The 19,771-nt window shown below is 41.8% G+C and overlaps 1 protein-coding gene across 3 annotated transcripts in view; it reads left to right on the forward strand.

Annotated features, from left to right (window-relative positions):
• dpysl4 (dihydropyrimidinase like 4) overlaps nucleotides 1–16,849 on the forward strand; it is a 34,811-nt gene extending 17,962 nt beyond the window's left edge. For 2 of the 3 annotated variants that reach the window (XM_041893515.2, XM_041893532.2), the window contains exons 8-14: nucleotides 514–634; nucleotides 819–975; nucleotides 9,245–9,386; nucleotides 9,932–10,102; nucleotides 10,442–10,621; nucleotides 12,615–12,792; nucleotides 13,056–16,849. In XM_041893515.2, the coding sequence (XP_041749449.2) occupies nucleotides 514–634; nucleotides 819–975; nucleotides 9,245–9,386; nucleotides 9,932–10,102; nucleotides 10,442–10,621; nucleotides 12,615–12,792; nucleotides 13,056–13,147 (1,041 nt within the window). In that variant the 3' untranslated portion in view covers nucleotides 13,148–16,849. The remainder of the gene's footprint in view (nucleotides 1–513; nucleotides 635–818; nucleotides 976–9,244; nucleotides 9,387–9,931; nucleotides 10,103–10,441; nucleotides 10,622–12,614; nucleotides 12,793–13,055) is intronic. The other variant, XM_041893524.2, reaches the window with a different exon arrangement.
• Nucleotides 16,850–19,771: the final 2,922 nt, after the last annotated feature.

Genomic DNA, 19,771 nt, shown 5'->3' on the forward strand with positions numbered 1-19,771 from the left:
TTACCATAGACCACCTACTTTAGGAGATTCAAAGTCATGGTCTGAGTGTCACCTAAGTGATTTGTGGTCATCACTAGTTACCACAGCCACAAAGTCATACACCTATTTCTACCATTTATCTTCTTAAAATCTGATTTTAAACCGAACCCTACACTCTTAGAAAAAAAGGTGATATCTAGAACATAAAAGGGTTCTTCGGCTGTCCCCATAGGAGAACCCTTTGAATAACTATTTTTGGTTCCAGGTATAACCCTTTTGGTTCCAGGTATAACCCTTTTCGGTTCCATGTAGAACCCTTTCCACAGAGGGTTCTACATGGAACCCAAAAGAGTTCTACCTGGAACCAAAAAGCGTTCTCCTATGGAGACAGCCGAATAACCCTTTTGGAACCATTTTTTCTTTTGGAACCATTTTTTACCTTACCAATTTTGATTTTGTGGCTGTGGTAATTAGTGGAAATCGTGATTTGTTGGTTGAGGTGTTACAGTAAGGTGTTTCATTTGTGACCACTAGGTGGAGACAGAGGCGGTGTACAGGGCCATCACCATCGCCAAGCAGGCCAACTGTCCTCTCTACATCACCAAAGTGATGAGCAAGTCAGCTGCTGATGTCATCGCCAAGGCCAGGAAGAAGGGTGAGACTGGGTTTAAAATGCTTCAATAATAACTTTATTTGTATCCATTTGGAAATGATGTTATACATTCGTTGTTAACTTTGATGGCTAAACACATGTTGTTGTTGACCTGGCAAAAGACGTCTGAAAAACGGATACTTCTTGTACAAACGCCTTGTCTTTTTTTTGATTGGATGATTTTCAGGCATGGTGGTTTATGGCGAGCCAATCACAGCCAGCCTTGGGACAGACGGATCACACTATTGGAGTAAGAACTGGGCTAAGGCTGCAGCATTCGTCATGTCCCCGCCCCTCAGCCCAGACCCCAGCACCCCTGACTACCTCAACTCCCTGCTTTCCTGGTGAGAACACATAGGCTGGGTTTACACTGGCAGCCCCATTCTGATCTTTCCCATTTATTGGCAAAAGATCTGATTTGATTGGTAAAAAAATACAATTGGGCTGCCCTCTGTAAATGCAGCCATAGAGACACAGACACTAAAGACAGAACATTTCTGAATTATAGCTGAATTACTTTGTCTGCATCTAGTACAGACTTCAAAGCTCTCACATACACTGTTCAAAGCTCTCACAGACACTGTTCAAAGCTCTCACAAACACTGTTCAAAGCTCTCACAGACACTGTTCAAAGCTCTCGCACAAACACTGTTCACAGCTCTCACAGACACTGTTCAACAAAGAAAAAGTGGAATCACCCTAAAACCACCAGAAGGCGTAGCTAAAGACTGCAGACAAGATGGCGTATTGAATAGAAAGCGGTACAAACCACCTCAAGATAAAAACATAATATTCAAAATCAGTAAGTTAGACTAAATATTAGCATTTCATATATTCGCAGTTAATATAATTCAATCTGGATAATAACATAAAACAGATCATAAGGCTAGAGAAATATATCGACAAATATTACATCAACACGCAACACCCAAACATGGCGGAAGATAAGCGAGGAGAGCCGATCCCCAAAAGAAAACGCGACTCTTCAACTGATACGGATGACATATGCTTTTCACCACTAGGTATGGTAAGTGTGGAAAGCGATCTGCTGAAGTCGATAAATGACAAATTGGGCATACTAGAACTGGTCAGTAAAGATGTAAAAGAGTTGAAAGCGAGTCTTCAAATGAGTGACGAAAAAGCTTTGGTAATAGAGAAAGAAACCAAAGAATTAAAAGTGACAGTCTCTAAAATAGAGAAACGAACGTTAGGGAACTAAAAAAGGAGAACAATCTTCTGAAAGCAGCCTTACTAGACATCCAAACAAGATCGATGAGGGAAAATCTAGTACTTACCGGTATTCAGGAAAAGGAGGGAGAAATAACAGAGAATGTTATGAAGGACTTCCTGCATACAGCGCTACAAATCCCACTCGAGGCTGTCGATAAAATCCAACTCGAACGTGTACATCGTTTAGAAAAAGAGGACAGAAATATGAGCGCCTAATCGTTTGCCAAATTTGCGTTTTTTAAGGAGAAAGCTATGGTGAAGAGCCTGGGGAAAAAGACTTGCTGGCACAAAAATAGGCATGAATGATCAGTTCCCGAGGGAGATTGTAGAAAGGCGCAAAGTTCTGTATCCAATCTTCAAGGAAAACAGATTAAAAGGGAAGCGTGTTGCATTAGTGGTGGATAAATTATATATTGACAACCAAATGTTCCAGAGACACAAAGACTACTCCATGGCTATTCTAAGTGGTAATAGAGGAGTCAAATATTGGAGCACCTGATAGGGATTGTAATATTAAATGACATTTATAGTAAGTATAGTATAGTATTGTATAAAACGATATAACAAGCAGAATAATACATATTTAAATACAAATAATTAGAACATGGCTTTTTTTTGGCGGGAGGTTGTTGTTTTGGCGGATGGTTGTTGTGGTTGGTCCTGTGTTCTCTCTGGCGTCCTTTCCCCCTTGCGGCAGATGTGGATGCGGGAGTGCGTTTGCACGCTCGGCCCATTTCTTCCCCAGTCAACCATGTGGTATGCATTTTTGTGTTTGAAAAGGTGCGGCGTTAAATGAGTGAGAGGGGAAATGGTTGCATATCCCGGAGACGACCGGGGTCTGGGAGCAGGGGTACAGAGAGAGAGCTGTCAATTTTGTGTGGATGAGGGATATACTTTTTTAAATATAGTATACAACTAATCTAATTTTCCATTGTCCTATCATGATGGAAAGATCCCTAACCCTATAACCTTGACACCCACCTGAGCGACCTATACACCAAAGAGAAGTTCCCATCTCTTTTTTGGACCTGCTGTGAGTATGCAGTCTAAACAGAGAAAAAATACGGTCAGAGACCTACTTGAGCAGCACCGCCCCCTCAAGATTCTGAGCCTGCCTGGCAGGGTTGGTCATACAAAGCCAGAGCCCCCTGATGGGAGAGCATAATAAACAAGGAAATTCTCAAAGCTGCTAATGAGAACCTTGATGACCTTTTACCTAGCCGGTGGGGATTCCGGTGGGGTACGCCCACCCAGGTAGTGGCAGTGCTGGCAACACTGGCTGCAGTAACCCATGGGGAGGGGGTCACACTCGGACAATCAGAGAGGGGGTTTATCATTGTAGCCCAGGTGGCACAAAATAATCAAAGGTCTGATCGCATGGAGATGCTTGGGAAAATGGTTAAAACAGGGGATCAGAGTGTTTGTGTCTCAGGTGAAGAGGGTGATCTGATCTCCATCACCTAGGACTGGACATAGATTAAGTAGATTAATCAAATCTCACATTGTTATCAATTTCTACTCAATCTGCATGCTTTCTCAGTCAGCTTTAACTGTATCTGCACTCGTAGATCAAGTTATTTCTCGAGTTGGGCTCTGGGATATAACAGCTGTTGAGTATCTGTTTTTATGGTGGACTGTGGAGGGGAGGGGTTGAGTGTGTTGGAGTATGTGAGTATGTGCGTGTGTGCTTGTCTGACGTCTGTTGTGGGGGTGGGGATGTTGGGGGGAGGGTATGGGATGGACCGCAGGAATTATTTGCTGGGATAATGATTACTTGTCAAGGAATTAAATGTAATACAATGGCAATCCGGGTTATATGTTAGAATCCTACGCGGTGAACTGCCGACATTATTACGCCATATTAATTGATAATGATGAAAAATAGGATATGCATAATTAAAAAATAAATAAATAGATATATATATATAGAGGTGAAAGCATTGGAAATGCTTTTGGCGGTTGACCTGCTTTTGTTTTGTGGGTGGCACTATGTGCTGTTTTCGATGGATGGGTCCTGGCCTCTCGGGGCCTTAGGGATACGGAGGGACGTGGGTGGGATGCTGATCACGGCGATGACGGCTCAACTTGGGATGGGAAGGGGCTTTAGCGGGGGAATTAGTGGAGAACAATTGAAGGGCTACTCCGTAGCAATGCAAATATCACGGTACAGCTATATGGACACTCAATCATTACGCTATTTTTATTGGTAAATTTACAAACATATATAATGATAAATAGACTTGAAACTTGTATCTCATTATGGTGTATGGTGAAATAAGTATAGCCAGTTATAATTGTAATGGCTTAGCTGATAATAACAAAAGAAGAACAATATTTACATGGCTCAAAGAGAAGGAATATAATATCTATTGTATACAGGAAACTCATTCAACAATTCGAGATGAAGTAGCGTGGAAAAAAGAATGGGGGGAAATATACTTCTCCCATGGGCAAAGAAATTCAAAAGGGGGTGATGATATTAATTAATAGTAATTTCGATCCAAATGTGCAAATTGTACAAATAGATACACAAGGTAGATGGATTATTTTAAATATGTTATTGGACCATAAACAGATATGGCTCATTAACCTTTATGGACCAAATAATGATGATCCACAATTCTTTGACAATATATATAATAAATTATCAAGCCTGCAAGCAACTCAAGACAATATTATTATGGTGGGGGATTATAATACTGTTTTAAATAGCTCAATGGACCGTAAAGGAAATCACACCACAAACAATCACCCACATGCTCTTAAGGAAATTGTGAATGTCATGGATACATTAGAACTAGTAGATATATGGAGGCTTAAATATACTGATCTAGTGAGATATACATGGCGGAGACTGAATCAAGCTAGTCGTCTTGACTTCTTTCTTATCTCATTCTCGTTGGCACCAAAAGTAAAAAAAAGTGTTGATAGGGGACAGAATGCGGTCAGACCATCATGTAATAGGCATATATATTACTCTTACTGAATTTCCACGTGGGCGAGGATATTGGAAATTTAATCAAAGCCTATTGGATGATAATTTATTTATAATTAGAACAAAGGAATTTATAACTGATTTTTTCCAACATAACATAGGTACAGCGAATCCCCTTATTGTATGGGACACCTTTAAATGTGCCTTTAGAGGCCATGCAATTCAGTACTCATCTCGAAAACAAAAGCAATTTAGGTCAAAAGAGTTTATACTAAGAAAGGAAATAGAAAGTCTAACAGAACAGATAGATGGCAATAAAAACTGTAACATAGAGGCTCAGAATAAATTAGAGGAAAAACAAAAAGAAATGGAGAAATTTATTCAAGAAAGATCAAGTGTAACATATTATAAAAATAAAGCAAACTGGATGGAATATGGGGAAAAATGCACAAAATTCTTTTTTAATCTTCAACATAGGAATGCTACCAAAAAGAACTTAATGAAACTGGTTACAATTGTGAGTCACCCATGATTCACCAAATGACATCTTGAAGGAAGAAACAAAGTACTTTAAGCATATGTTTTCTTTTCAGTCGCCTCCATCTCCTCTAACTGAAGCTAATTGTAGAGATTTTTTTCTATTGATAATGTCAAATTAACAGCCACACAGAAAGACTCATGTGAAGGTGAAATTACAGAGGAGGAACTTCTGGATGCAATTAAAGACTTTAAGTCTGGGAAAACTCCAGGGTTGGATGGCATACCAGTCGAGGTATACCAAACCTTTTTTGATATACTAAGAGGACCCGTTATTAGCATGTTTTAACCACTCCTATGTAAATGGTAGATTATCTGACACTCAAGAAGAAGGACTGATCTCATTATTACTGAAACAGGATACAAGTGGAAAATATAAAGATCCAGTCCATTTACAAAATTGGAGGCCCCTTACACTTCAGTGTTGTGATGCAAAAATCCTAGCAAAATGTATAGCGCATAGAATTAAAAAAGGTATTGCCGGATATTATTCATTCTAATCAGACAGGTTTTTTACATGGAAGATACATTGGAGATAATATAAGGCAAGTATTCGGAAACATTAGAACACTATGGAAAATATGGGAAACCAGGCCTGCTATTAATAGCAGACTTCGAAAAGGCATTTGATAAAGTTCGACTGGGGTTTATATAAATGCCTGGAGCATTTCAATTTTGGAGAATCTCTTATAAAATGGGTCAAAATCATGTATAGTAACCCTAGGTGTAAAATAGTAAATAATGGCTATTTCTCAGAAAGTTTTAAACTGTCAAGAGGAGTGAAACAAGGTTGTCCACTATCGGCATATCTATTTATTGTGGCCATCGAGATGTTAGCGATTAAAATCAGATCTAATAATAATATCAGAGGATTAGAAATAAAGACCTTAAAAACAAAGGTGGCATTGTACGCTGATGATTCATGTTTTTTTTAAATCCACAACTAGAATCCCTCCACAGCCTCATAGAGGATCTAGATACATTTTCTAACCTCTCTGGATTACAACCAAATTATGACAAATGTACTATATTACGTATTGGATCACTAAAAATACAATTTTTACATTACCATGTAGTTTACCAATAAAATGGTCTGATGGTGAGTGTGGATATACTCGGAATACATATCCCAAAGGAAATAAATGATCTCACTTCAATAAATTTTAATAGAAAATTAGCAAAAATAGATAAGATCTTACTACCATGGAAAGGAAAATACCTGTCAATTTGTGGAAAAATCACCCTGATTAACTCATTAGTATTATCACAGTTTACCTATTTGCTTATGGTCTTGCCTACGCCTAGCGAACAGTTTTTTAAATTATATGAGAAAAAAATATTCAATTTTATTTGGAACGGCAAGCCAGACAAAATTAAAAGAGCATATTTATATAATGAATATGAATTCGGAGGACAGAAATTATTAAATATTAAAGCATTAGACCTATCACTAAAAGCTTCAGTCTTACAAAAGTTATACTTAAATCCGAACTGGTTCTCAAGCAAATTAGTAAGATTGTCTCACCCAATGTTCAAGAAAGGCCTTTTTCCCTTTATTCAGATTACAACCTCACACTTTCAGTTATTTGAAAAGGAAATAATCTCCCAAATGTCACTATTTCTAAAACAAGCCATAGAAAGTTGGTTGCAATTTCAATTTAATCCTCCAGAAACGACAGAACAAATAATGCAACAAATATTGTGGTTAAATTCAAATATACTAATTGACAAAAAACCTTTATTTTTTGACAGAATGTTTAAAAAAGGTATAATCTTTGTAAATGATATCATCGGTAGGACTGGTGGAGTTATGACGCACATGCAGCTAACAAAAACATATGGAAATGTCTGCTCTACCCAAAATTACAACCAAATAATGGCAGCATTACCGCAAAAATGGAAGAGGAAAGTGGAGGGGGGGAGAAAGTAAGGAACTTGTCTGTCGGCCTTGCATTAAAGAACATAATTGGTTAAGGAAAACTGTGATAAATAAAAAAATATATCAGTTTCACTTAAGGACCAAAGGATTGACAGCCGTCCCATATAGATTGCAAAATAGTTGGGAAGAGATCTTTGATGTACCGATCCCATGGCATAGTGTTTATGAACTGACACGCAAAACGACACCGGATTCAAAAAATTAGAATCTTTCAATTTAAATTATTATATAAAATCCTTGCTACCAATAGAATGTTATTTATATGGGGGGATACAATCTTCCCAGCTCTGCAGATTTTGCTGTGAAGAGACGGAATCATTGGACCATTTGTTTTGGTTCTGTCCATTTGTAGCTTGTTTTTTGGACACTGGTCCAGGAATGGCTAAAGGATTGCAATATTTACCTGGAACTAACCTTGCAGATAGCATTACTGGGTGATCTGAAAAGTCATAGTCAATCAATCAATAATATAATAATACTTTTAGCAAAGCTGTTTATTTTTAACTCTCAATCTGTAGAAGCAATGAGAATAGAAAGGTTCAGAATTATTGTAAAACATCACAGTACGGTTGGAAATATATATGGCAAATAGAAATCCGATATGGATGGTGTTAAGAGATAGATGGGAGGTATTGAATAGAGCTGAAGGATGGGACTAATAACAAATAACAACAAATAATAACAAAGATAGCTAATAATGTAAAGCATACTGTGTCCATAATAAGTATATAGGCTGTATGTTGGGAGCTTTTGGGAAAGAGCACAGTTAGAAAGATATGGCATATAGAAGCAAACCGGATGGACATCATGAAAACGATCGGAGAGGTTGAGAGTAGAAGTAGTTCAGGAGCAAAAAAATAAATAAATAATAATAATAATAATAATGATATATATGTATGTATGTATATGTATATATATATGTATATATATAATAGAATTATTGTAAAATTAACTGTGTCCATAAGGTGTAGATAGTAAGTATAGACCGGAAGTAGAGACCTGGGCATTGTTGTTCACTAATTTACTCCAAGTAGGGAAAGGATGGTGGGGTTGAAAAGTAATAAAGGGGAGTATATATAAAATAAAAAAAAAAAAAAAAAAAAAAAAATGGGGGATTGGAAGTGATGCAGACAATTACATTGATAGAAGATACAATCTATCTGCAATATTAAGCTGATCCATTCCCCCCAAAAAAAAAAAAACCACCAGAAGGCAGATTATTAATTAATTAATCATCTTCTGTGGTCTCAGTCATCCCTGATGGTGACTCACTGTGCTGTTCTCTTAGTCATCCCTGATGGTGACTCACTGTGCTGTTCTCTTGGTCCACGGTGGTCTGACTGTCCTGTTCTCTTGGTCCACGGTGGTCTGACTGTCCTGTTCTCTTGGTCCACGGTGGTCTGACTGTCCTGTTCTCTTGGTCCACGGTGGTCTGACTGTCCTGTTCTCTTGGTCCACGGTGGTCTGACTGTCCTGTTCTCTTGGTCCACGGTGGTCTGACTGTCCTGTTCTCTTGGTCCACGGTGGTCTGACTGTCCTGTTCTCTTGGTCCACAGTGGTCTGACTGTCCTGTTCTCTTGGTCCACGGTGGTCTGACTGTCCTGTTCTCTTGGTCCACGGTGGTCTGACTGTCCTGTTCTCTTGGTCCACGGTGGTCTGACTGTCCTGTTCTCTTGGTCCACGGTGGTCTGACTGTCCTGTTCTCTTGGTCCACAGTGGTCTGACTGTCCTGTTCTCTTGGTCCACAGTGGTCTGACTGTCCTGTTCTCTTGGTCCACGGTGGTCTGACTGTCCTGTTCTCTTGGTCCACGGTGGTCTGACTGTCCTGTTCTCTTGGTCCACGGTGGTCTGACTGTCCTGTTCTCTTGGTCCACGGTGGTCTGACTGTCCTGTTCTCTTGGTCCACGGTGGTCTGACTGTCCTGTTCTCTTGGTCCACGGTGGTCTGACTGTCCTGTTCTCTTGGTCCACAGTGGAGACCTTCAGGTGACGGCCAGTGGCCACAGCACCTTCTCGACGGCCCAGAAGGCTGTTGGGAAAGACAACTTCACCCTCATCCCTGAGGGAACTAACGGCATCGAGGAGAGGCTGGCCATTGTCTGGGAGAAGGCTGTGGTATGTTATCTGTTGTTGTTTCTTTTTTAAAGGTTTATATCTTGGCATTGTACGCTTTACAGTGGGAAAGACGGATAAAGAGTTTTTGCAGTTGGCCAGATTCAAACTCATACTGCAGAGATATATGTGATTTGGAGGCAGCAGTTTAGACCGCTAGACCACCGTAGGACACATCTGTTGTTGCTTCTTCTTCTTCTTCTTCTTCTTCTTCTTCTTCTTCTTCTTCTTCTTCTTCTTCTTCTTCTTCTTCTTCTTCTTCTTCTTCTTCTTCTTCTTCTTCTTCTTCTTCTTCTTCTTCTTCTTCTTCTTCTTCTTCTTCTTCTTCTTCTTCTTCTTCTTCTTCTTCTTCTTCTTCTTCTTCTTCTTCTTCTTTTACTTCTTCTTCTTCTACTTTTTCTTCTTCTACTTCTACTTCTACTTCTTCTTCTTCTTCACTGGTTCTCACAATGATACGAAAGGTCTTTAACAGTAACGTCTTTGCATTATTGTTTAAAAGACAGCTCTTTCCTGATTGTGAAGATTGTGTTTTCTTCTGTATTCCCCAGGCTACAGGCAAGATGGATGAGAATGAGTTTGTTGCGGTGACGAGCACCAACGCTGCCAAGCTGTTCAACCTGTATCCTCGTAAAGGAAGGATCGCTGTGGGGTCAGACGCAGACATCGTGATCTGGAACCCCAAGGAGACCAAGACCATCTCAGCCACGACCCACGCACTGGTACACACACACACACACACACACACACACACACACACACACACACACACACACACACACACACACACACACACTGGTATGACCTTCCTACTCTCTTTCACAGTCAACCTCCAGACATAATTCAGACATCCCTCTCCAATCTGTCTGTCTGTCTATCTGTTGGGTGTGATGATATAACGTTTGAGCTGGAGGAAGGACCTGTCCTTGTCCTTCTGTGTGTTTCAGATATAATGTTATAACTCAGGGAGGGGTGATGTCCGTCTGTCTGTAAGGGTGGGATGATGATGATATCATGTCTGAGCTGGATGTTCATTATACTGTCCTTGTGTGTGTTTCCAGACAGTGGAGATGAACATCTTTGAGGGCATGGAGGTGCGTGGAGCCCCGGTGGTGGTGATCAGCCAGGGGAAGATCGTCCTGGAGGGGGGCAAGCTGAACGTCACCGAGGGCTCTGGACGCTTCGTACCCAGGAAGTCCTTCCCTGACTATGTCTACAAGAGGATCAAAGCACGCAGCAGGGTAAGAGAAGAGAGGTGAAGGCTAACCAGGGTAAGAGCTAGGGGCTAAGGGCTAGCAGGGTAAGAGAAGAGAGGTGAAGGCTAACCAGGGTAAGAGCTAGGGGCTAAGGGCTAGCAGGGTAAGAGAAGAGAGGTGAAGGCTAACCAGGGTAAGAGCTAGGAGCTAAGGGCTAGCAGGGTAAGAGAAGAGAGGTGAAGGCTAACCAGGGTAAGAGCTAGGAGCTAAGGGCTAGCAGGGTAAGAGAAGAGAGGTGAAGGCTAACCAGGGTAAGAGCTAGGAGCTAAGGGCTAGCAGGGTAAGAGAAGAGAGGTGAAGGCTAACCAGGGTAAGAGCTAGGAGCTAAGGGCTAGCAGGGTAAGAGAAGAGAGGTGAAGGCTAACCAGGGTAAGAGCTAGGGGGATAACAACCAGCAGGGTAAGAGAAGAGAGGAGAAGGCTAACAGGGTAAGAGCTAGGGGCTAATAACCAGCAGGGTAAGAGAAGAGAGGTGAAGGATAACCAGGGTAAGAGCTAGGAGCTAAGGGCTAGCAGGGTAAGAGAAGAGAGGTGAAGGCTAACCAGGGTAAGAGCTAGGAGCTAAGGGCTAGCAGGGTAAGAGAAGAGGTGAAGGCTAACCAGGGTAAGAGCTAGGAGCTAAGGGCTAGCAGGGTAAGAGAAGAGGTGAAGGCTAACCAGGGTAAGAGCTAGGGGGATAACAACCAGCAAGGTAAGAGAAGAGAGGTGAAGGATAACCAGGGTAACAGCTAGGGGGATAACAACCAGCAAGGTAAGAGAAGAGAGGTGAAGGCTAACCAGGGTAACAGCTTGGGGCTAATAACCAGCAGGGTAAGAGAAGAGAGGTGAAGGCTAACCAGGAGCAGAGCTAGGGGCTAAGGGCTAGCAGGGTAAGAGAAGAGAGGTGAAGGCTAACCAGGGTAAGAGCTAGGAGCTAACAACCAGCAGGGTAAGAGAAGAGAGGTGAAGGCTAACCAGGGTAACAGCTAGGGGCTAAGGGCTAGCAGGGTAAGAGAAGAGAGGTGAAGGCTAACCAGGGTAACAGCTAGGGGCTAACAACCAGCAGGGTAAGAGAAGAGAGGTGAATGACCTAATGAGGAGAAAGATGTTCTGTCCAAAAAGAGGAGCAGCAGGGGTGTTAAATGTCCTTGTCATTATCGTGTTGCAGATCTCACTTGAAGCAAGAGGGACATTTCATTGTCAGACGCAAACTTGACCAAATGTGGCTTAAAGCTTTTGCCACCATTCAGTTGTATAGTTTCTCAAAGCCTGCAGCAGAGTAAGAGATCAAAGCAGAGAACCAGTGAAGGGTAAGAGCTGAGAGCTAAACAGGAACAAGAACAATCCGTCCCTAAATGGCCCTGTCACTATCCTGTTGCAGAAGTCACTTGAAGCGAGAGGTACATTTCACAGACAGAGGCCATAAACTCTACCACATTAGGTTTAAAAGAAACAGTGCTTTTGAAGTGCATATGCAACCATGAGAAAATGTGAAATGACAACAGCAACAGCCCGCAGCAAGTTAAAAGCTAACGGCTAAGGGCTAACGGCTAAGGGCTAACAGCTAAGGGCTAACGGCTAAGGGCTAACAGCTAAGGGCTAAGGGTTAATGGCTAAGGGCTAATGGCCAACGGCTAAGGGCTAACAGATAAGGGCTAATGGCTACGCAGGGTAAGAGTTAAGAGTGTAATAGAGAGTGTAAGAGTGCAATAGTATAAAAGTCCATCCCATCTTGTGCTTTGCCAAATGTAGCATAACTCTCTTCCCACCCTTTACTTACTGTATATTATACAGTAAATAACTTTTTAACATTTAAAGTGACCAGAAGGCTACATTATCCTTTAAATGACATTCTCTCCAGGTGGCTGATGAACCACATTATCCTTTACATGACATTCTCTCCAGATGGCTGATGAACCACATGATCCTTTACATGACATTCTCTCCAGGTGGCTGATGATCTACATGATCCTTTACATGACATTCTCCTCCCTCTCCAGATGGCTGATGCCCGTGGCGTCCCCCGGGGGAACTATGATGGACCGGTCCATGATGTCATCAGCATGACTAAGTCAGTGCCGGCCACTCCCTCCAGCAGGGGGCCCCAGTGCCCAGGGAAGGGCCCCCTCGGCCCCGCCAGGAACCTGCACCAGTCTGGTTTCACCCTATCCGGTATGGGTAAGCTTCATCTACTCTTTACTGGGTGTGGATGTTTCTCCTCACTTTTTTTTATGTAACCTTTATTTATACAGGGTTATTCTCATTAAGATCAAATCTCTTTCACTCTTTGGAAGTACCAGACAGGAAACTGCACGTATCCTTTTGTCTTGATGTTGTAGCAGAAGGCAGGGTTGTGTCTTAGTTATACTGCCTTACCCCTATCAGAACCAAAATGTACTCAACTGTTTGTAACGGGTCTTTGTTCTTGTTCTCCGATACAGGAACTCAGATTGACGACCACATCCCACGGCGCTCAGCACAGAGGATCGTGGCGCCACCCGGTGGCCGCTCCAATATCACCTCCCTGTCGTGAACCGGGAGCTCCTTGCTCCGCACGTCTGCTGTAGGGAGAAAGATAAAGCAACTACTGTAGCAACAACCAACTACATCAACCAAAACAAATCTCACCTGGCTTCCAGAACTCAACTCAACACTGAAACCTGAACATGCAATCTTCTTCTCAGATACAACTGTAAAACAGCATACAGCATAGATTACCACTAGTAATTACCAGTCATTCTATTTCTATGGTACACACACCAACTGGTAAAACCCACCAACTTAGTACTTTGACCTGTTATCCTTAATCAATATTGCGATCAATTCCTCAATCAATTCATCTCATCCCCAATCAATAGTCAACTGTCCCTGTCAGACCTCCGTAGCATGCACCTTAAACAGTCTCTGTCTCCTCAGTCAGATAACCGCCTCTCCCTCATCTCCTCAGCTTCACTATAGCTTTACTAACATGGTGATGAACGAGTCCTAGATGAACGTATTGTCTTTAGACCACAGCCTCTCAGCTCTCCCTCTCATCGTAGCGACGCCCGCTTCTGATTTTGCGTCAGTGCTTCTTAGAAACTCTCTGGTTGCCTCCAGCATGGAACCCTATTCCCTAGACAGTGCACTACTTTTGTCCAGTAGTGCACTGTCTAGGAAAATAGGGTGCCATTTCAGACGAAGGCCTCTTGTTATCTCTCTCTCTCTGCTGTTATTTAGTCATGGTTGGAGGATATTTAGGTTTCACCTTACCCTCTCTTACTGTTACGAATGGATTTCCATCTCTTCATCGTTACTCGTTACAAATACAACAAGGAAAAGAAGTGCGTAGTGCTGTTACTGTGGACCGTCTTTAGGGACAGTCCTCTAGTCGTAGTGCTGTTACTGTGGACAGTCTGTAGGGACAGTCCTCTAGTCGTAGTGCTGTTACTGTGGACAGACTGTAGGGACAGTCCTCTAGTCGTAGTGCTGTTACTGTGGACCGTCTTTAGGGACAGTCCTCTAGTCATAGTGCTGTTACTGTGGACAGTCTGTAGGGACAGTCCTCTAGTCGTAGTGCTGTTACTGTGGACAGACTGTAGGGACAGTCCTCTAGTCGTAGTGCTGTTACTGTGGACAGACTGTAGGGACAGTCCTCTAGTCGTAGTGCTGTTACTGTGGACAGACTGTAGGGACAGTCCTCTAGTCGTAGTGCTGTTACTGTGGACAGACTGTAGGGGCAGTCCTCTAGTCATAGTGCTGTTACTGTGGACAGACTGTAGGGACAGTCCTCTAGTCATAGTGCTGTTACTGTGGACCGTCTTTAGGGACAGTCCTCTAGTCATAGTGCTGTTACTGTGGACCGTCTTTAGGGACAGTCCTCTAGTCATAGTGCTGTTACTGTGGACAGACTGTAGGGACAGTCCTCTAGTCGTAGTGCTGTTACTGTGGACAGACTGTAGGGACAGTCCTCTAGTCATAGTGCTGTTACTGTGGACAGACTGTAGGGACAGTCCTCTAGTCGTAGTGCTGTTACTGTGGACAGACTTTAGGGACAGTCCTCTAGTCGTAGTGCTGTTACTGTGGACAGACTGTAAGGACAGTCCTCTAGTCGTAGTGTTGTTACTGTGGACATACTTTAGGGACAGTCCTCTAGTCATAGTGCTGTTACTGTGGACAGACTTTAGGGACAGTCCTCTAGTCATAGTGCTGTTACTGTGGACAGACTTTAGGGACAGTCCTCTAGTCGTAGTGCTGTTACTGTGGACAGACTGTAGGGACAGTCCTCTAGTCATAGTGCTGTTACTGTGGACAGACTGTAGGGACAGTCCTCTAGTCATAGTGCTGTTACTGTGGACAGACTGTAGGGACAGTCCTCTAGTCATAGTGCTGTTACTGTGGACAGACTGTAGGGACAGTCCTCTAGTCTTACTAATATTATGATGTTTTATCCCAATGCTAGTGTGCTAACTTTGCTTCCATGGTATATTTAGTCAGTCAGTCAGAATAAGAACTTCACCAATCCTTCTATTCAGTCAGTCAGTCAGAATAAGAACTTCACCAATCCTTCTATTCAGTCAGTCAGAATAAGAACTTCACCAATCCTTCTATTCAGTCAGTCAGTCAGAATAAGAACTTCACCAATCCTTCTATTCAGTCAGTCAGGATAAGAACTTCACCAATCCTTCTATTCAGTCAGTCAGAATAAGAACTTCACCAATCCTTCTATTCAGTCAGTCAGTCAGAATAAGAACTTCACCAATCCTTCTATTCAGTCAGTCAGGATAAGAACTTCACCAATCCTTCTATTCAGTCAGTCAGAATAAGAACTTCACCAATCCTTCTATTCAGTCAGTCAGTCAGAATAAGAACTTCACCAATCCTTCTATTCAGTCAGTCAGTCAGAATAAGAACTTCACCAATCCTTCTATTCAGTCAGTCAGGATAAGAATTTCACCAATCCTTCTATTCAGTCAGTCAGAATAAGAACTTCACCAATCCTTCTATTCAGTCAGTCAGAATAAGAACTTCACCAATCCTTCTATTCAGTCAGTCAGGATAAGAATTTCACCAATCCTTCTATTCAGTCAGTCAGGATAAGAACTTCAACAATCCTTCTATTCAGTCAGTCAGGATAAGAACTTCACCATCATTCTATTCAGTCAGTCAGTCAGAATAATAACTTCACCAATCCTTCTATTCAGTCAGTCAGTCAGAATAAGAACTTCACCAATCCTTCTATTCAGTCAGTCAGAATAAGAACCTCACCATTCCTTCTATTCAGTCAGTCAGTCAGAATAAGAACTTCACCAATCCTTCTATTCAGTCAGTCAGGATAAGAACTTCACCAATCCTTCTATTCAGTCAGTCAGGATAAGAACTTCACCAATCCTTCTATTCAGTCAGTCAGTCAGAATAAGAACTTCACCAATCCTTCTATTCAGTCAGTCAGGATAAGAACTGCACCAATCCTTCTATTCAGTCAGTCAGTCAGGATAAGAACTTCACCAATCCATTCAGTCAGTCAGTCAGGATAAGCACTTCACCAATCCTTCTATTCAGTCAGTCAGGATAAGAACTTCACCAATCCATTCAGTCAGTCAGTCAGGATAAGAACTTCACCAATCCTTCTATTCAGTCAGTCAGAATAAGAACTTCACCAATCTTTCCATTCAGTCAGTCAGTCAGAATAAGAACTTCACCAATCCTTCTATTCAGTCAGTCAGTCAGGATAAGAACTTCACCAATCCTTCTATTCAGTCAGTCAGTCAGGATAAGAACTTCACCAATCCATTCAGTCAGTCAGTCAGGATAAGAACTTCACCAATCCTTCTATTCAGTCAGTCAGAATAAGAACTTCACCAATCCTTCTATTCAGTCAGTCAGTCAGGATAAGAACTTCACCAATCCTTCTATTCAGTCAGTCAGTCAGAATAAGAACTTCACCAATCCTTCTATTCAGTCAGTCAGTCAGAATAAGAACTTCACCAATCCTTCTATTCAGTCAGTCAGTCAGAATAAGAACTTCACCAATCCTTCTATTCAGTCAGTCAGTCAGAATAAGAACTTCACCAATCCTTCTATTCAGTCAGTCAGAATAAGAACTTCACCAATCCTTCTATTCAGTCAGTCAGTCAGAATAAGAACTTCACCAATCCTTCTATTCAGTCAGTCAGAATAAGAACTTCACCAATCCTTCTATTCAGTCAGTCAGTCAGGATAAGAACTTCACCAATCCTTCTATTCAGTCAGTCAGTCAGGATAAGAACTTCACCAATCCTTCTATTCAGTCAGTCAGGATAAGAACTTCACCAATCCTTCTATTCAGTCAGTCAGTCAGGATAAGAACTTCACCAATCCTTCATGTCTATAAAGGAGTTACAGGGAAGCCCATATCATCTGTATACTGTGTCTGTACTTTGTCTTAATACCACAGCCATGTTCCACTGTCATTGTGTGATTTTTATATTTTTGTATATAAAGACGAAACATCTGGTGCTTTGAAACCCTAGCCTGGTTAAACCGGACTGAATGCTGCGCTGACTTGGTGAAACAGAGCATATCAGTCAGGATTCCAGGCTATTGAACACCCACATTGTAGCCAAGCTACACAAGGACATGTGGAGCTGTGAACAGTAAACAATAAAGTCTTTAGCTTTTTTAAACCTGACTGTTATTTGTAATGATTTTATTTAATTTGATACCACTTCCTTTCTCTTTGTAGACTTCCTGTTTGTACTTTTACATGGTCTGGTTGAGAAAGTGACAATTTTTTTGTAGCCCAAATATACCAACAACATTAACGTTGTTCTTGTTCAACTCTCTTGTTCAACAGTGTTGTAACTCAGTATACTCGGTCAGTCTTTGGAAAGGTTGTTTGCATTCGTTAACAGTGGTCATTTTAAAAAAAGGCAAATGAAGTGGTCAAATAAGTTTTTTTTTTACTGTTTCTGTGTCCAATGGAAATATGATTTGTGTCCTGAAAGCTGCATGGTAGGCTAATGTAAGCATGTCCTGAATAAAGTTCCAGGGGAAAAGTGTCATTGGTTTATATTTGTTATTTGTAATGACAATGTCATAACATGTCTTATATAGATCCAATAAGACTCAAGTCAGTCTCTTACATGTCTGTCTGTTGTCTGTACATAGTTTAAGTGGTTGTCTGTTTGACTCATCTGAGTGTGTGTGTGTGTGTGTGTGTGTGTGTGTGTCTGTGTGTGCCTGTGTGCATGCATGTGTGTGTGTGTGTGTGTGTGAAAGGTTAAGAACACGTCTGCGTGCCAACGAGCCATCTACTCTGGAGGGCTGGAGGATTCAGTTCCCTCTGGAAGGAGTCATGTGATTTGGGAGCTCTGATCTGCCACACACACACACACACACACACACACACACACACACACACACACACACACACACACACACACACACACACACACACACACACACACACACACACACACACACACACACACACACCCACACCCAAGACAGACAGACAGAAACAGGTGATAATGTGTGGTGTAGCAGCTGGGGTATGGCACATGTGATCTGATAGTTACCCACGCTGCCTCACTCTGCTCTGAAAACCACTGACACACAGCCACAACAGATCCACTGACGCACAGCCACAACAGATCCACTGACGCACAGCCACAACAGATCCACTGACGCACAGCCACAACAGATCCACTGACGCACAGCCACAACAGATCCACTGACGCACAGCCACAACAGATCCACTGACACACAGCCACAACAGATCCAATTCCTTTATATGTCTTATGTTCATATGGGCAAGCTATGGACATGTGAACAGCCTAATAATCACTTTGTCAATCAAAAAATAGGTTTTAAAACAGTTGTATGTTTCATGTTAACATTGTTACATTACTTTAGGACTGCCAAAACTGCAATCATTTTTGTGCAAAATTTCTCCTGAAAGCAAAGAAAACAAGCAATACCTTCTATGTAAACAGCATATCAAAAGTTTAAAAAGCCTTTTATACTGTACCCTATCATAGAAGCCCTATAATTCATCACATTGCAGCAGTTACATTAAATTAGTGCAAATCTATGGAGGTCATCCAAACCCTGCATTCATAAACTCTGTGATATAAAGACTAAAATGTCCTATATAGCGTGCATGTTTACGTTGCTGCACAAGTCAGTAACGATCTATTTAGATTGGAACCCAGAGAGGGAGAGAGAGCAGTCTCTCTATACATACAGTGGGGGAAAAAAGTATTTAGTCAGCCACCAATTGTGCAAGTTTTCCCACTTAAAAAGATGAGAGAGGCCTGTAATTTTTTATCATAGGTACACGTCAACTATGACAGACAAAATGAGAACAAAAAAATCCAGAAAATCACATTGTAGGATTTTTTTATGAATTTATTTGCAAATTATGGTGGAAAATAAGTATTTGGTCAATAACAAAAGTTTCTCAATACTTTGTTATATACCCTTTGTTGGCAATGACACAGGTCAAACGTTTTCTGTAAGTCTTCACAAGGTTTTCACACACTGTTGCTGGTATTTTGGCCCATTCCTCCATGCAGATCTCCTCTAGAGCAGTGATGTTTTGGGGCTGTCGCTGGGCAACACGGATTTTCAACTCCCTCCAAATATTTTCTATGGGGTTGAGATCTGGAGACTGGCTAGGCCACTCCAGGACCTTGAAATGCTTCTTACGAAGCCACTCCTTCGTTGCCTGGGCGGTGTGTTTGGGATCATTGTCATGCTGAAAGACCCAGCCACGTTTCATCTTCAATGCCCTTGCTGATGGAAGGAGGTTTTCACTCAAAATCTCACGATACATGGCCCCATTCATTCTTTCCTTTACACGGATCAGTCGTCCTGGTCCCTTTGCAGAAAAACAGCCCCAAAGCATGATGTTTCCATCCCCATGCTTCACAGTAGGTATGGTGTTCTTTGGATGCAACTCAGCATTCTTTGTCCTCCAAACACGACAAGTTGAGTTTTTACCAAAAAATTCTATTTTGGTTTCATCTGACCATATGACATTCTCCCAATCCTCTTCTGGATCATCCAAATGCACTCTAGCAAACTTCAGACGGGCCTGGACATGTACTGGCTTAAGCAGGGGGACACGTCTGGCACTGCAGGATTTGAGTCCCTGGCGGCGTAGTGTGTTACTGATGGTAGGCTTTGTTACTTT

This window comes from Coregonus clupeaformis, chromosome 1 (genome assembly GCF_020615455.1).
Source record: "Coregonus clupeaformis isolate EN_2021a chromosome 1, ASM2061545v1, whole genome shotgun sequence".
In the NCBI taxonomy this organism is placed as follows: domain Eukaryota; kingdom Metazoa; phylum Chordata; class Actinopteri; order Salmoniformes; family Salmonidae; genus Coregonus; species Coregonus clupeaformis.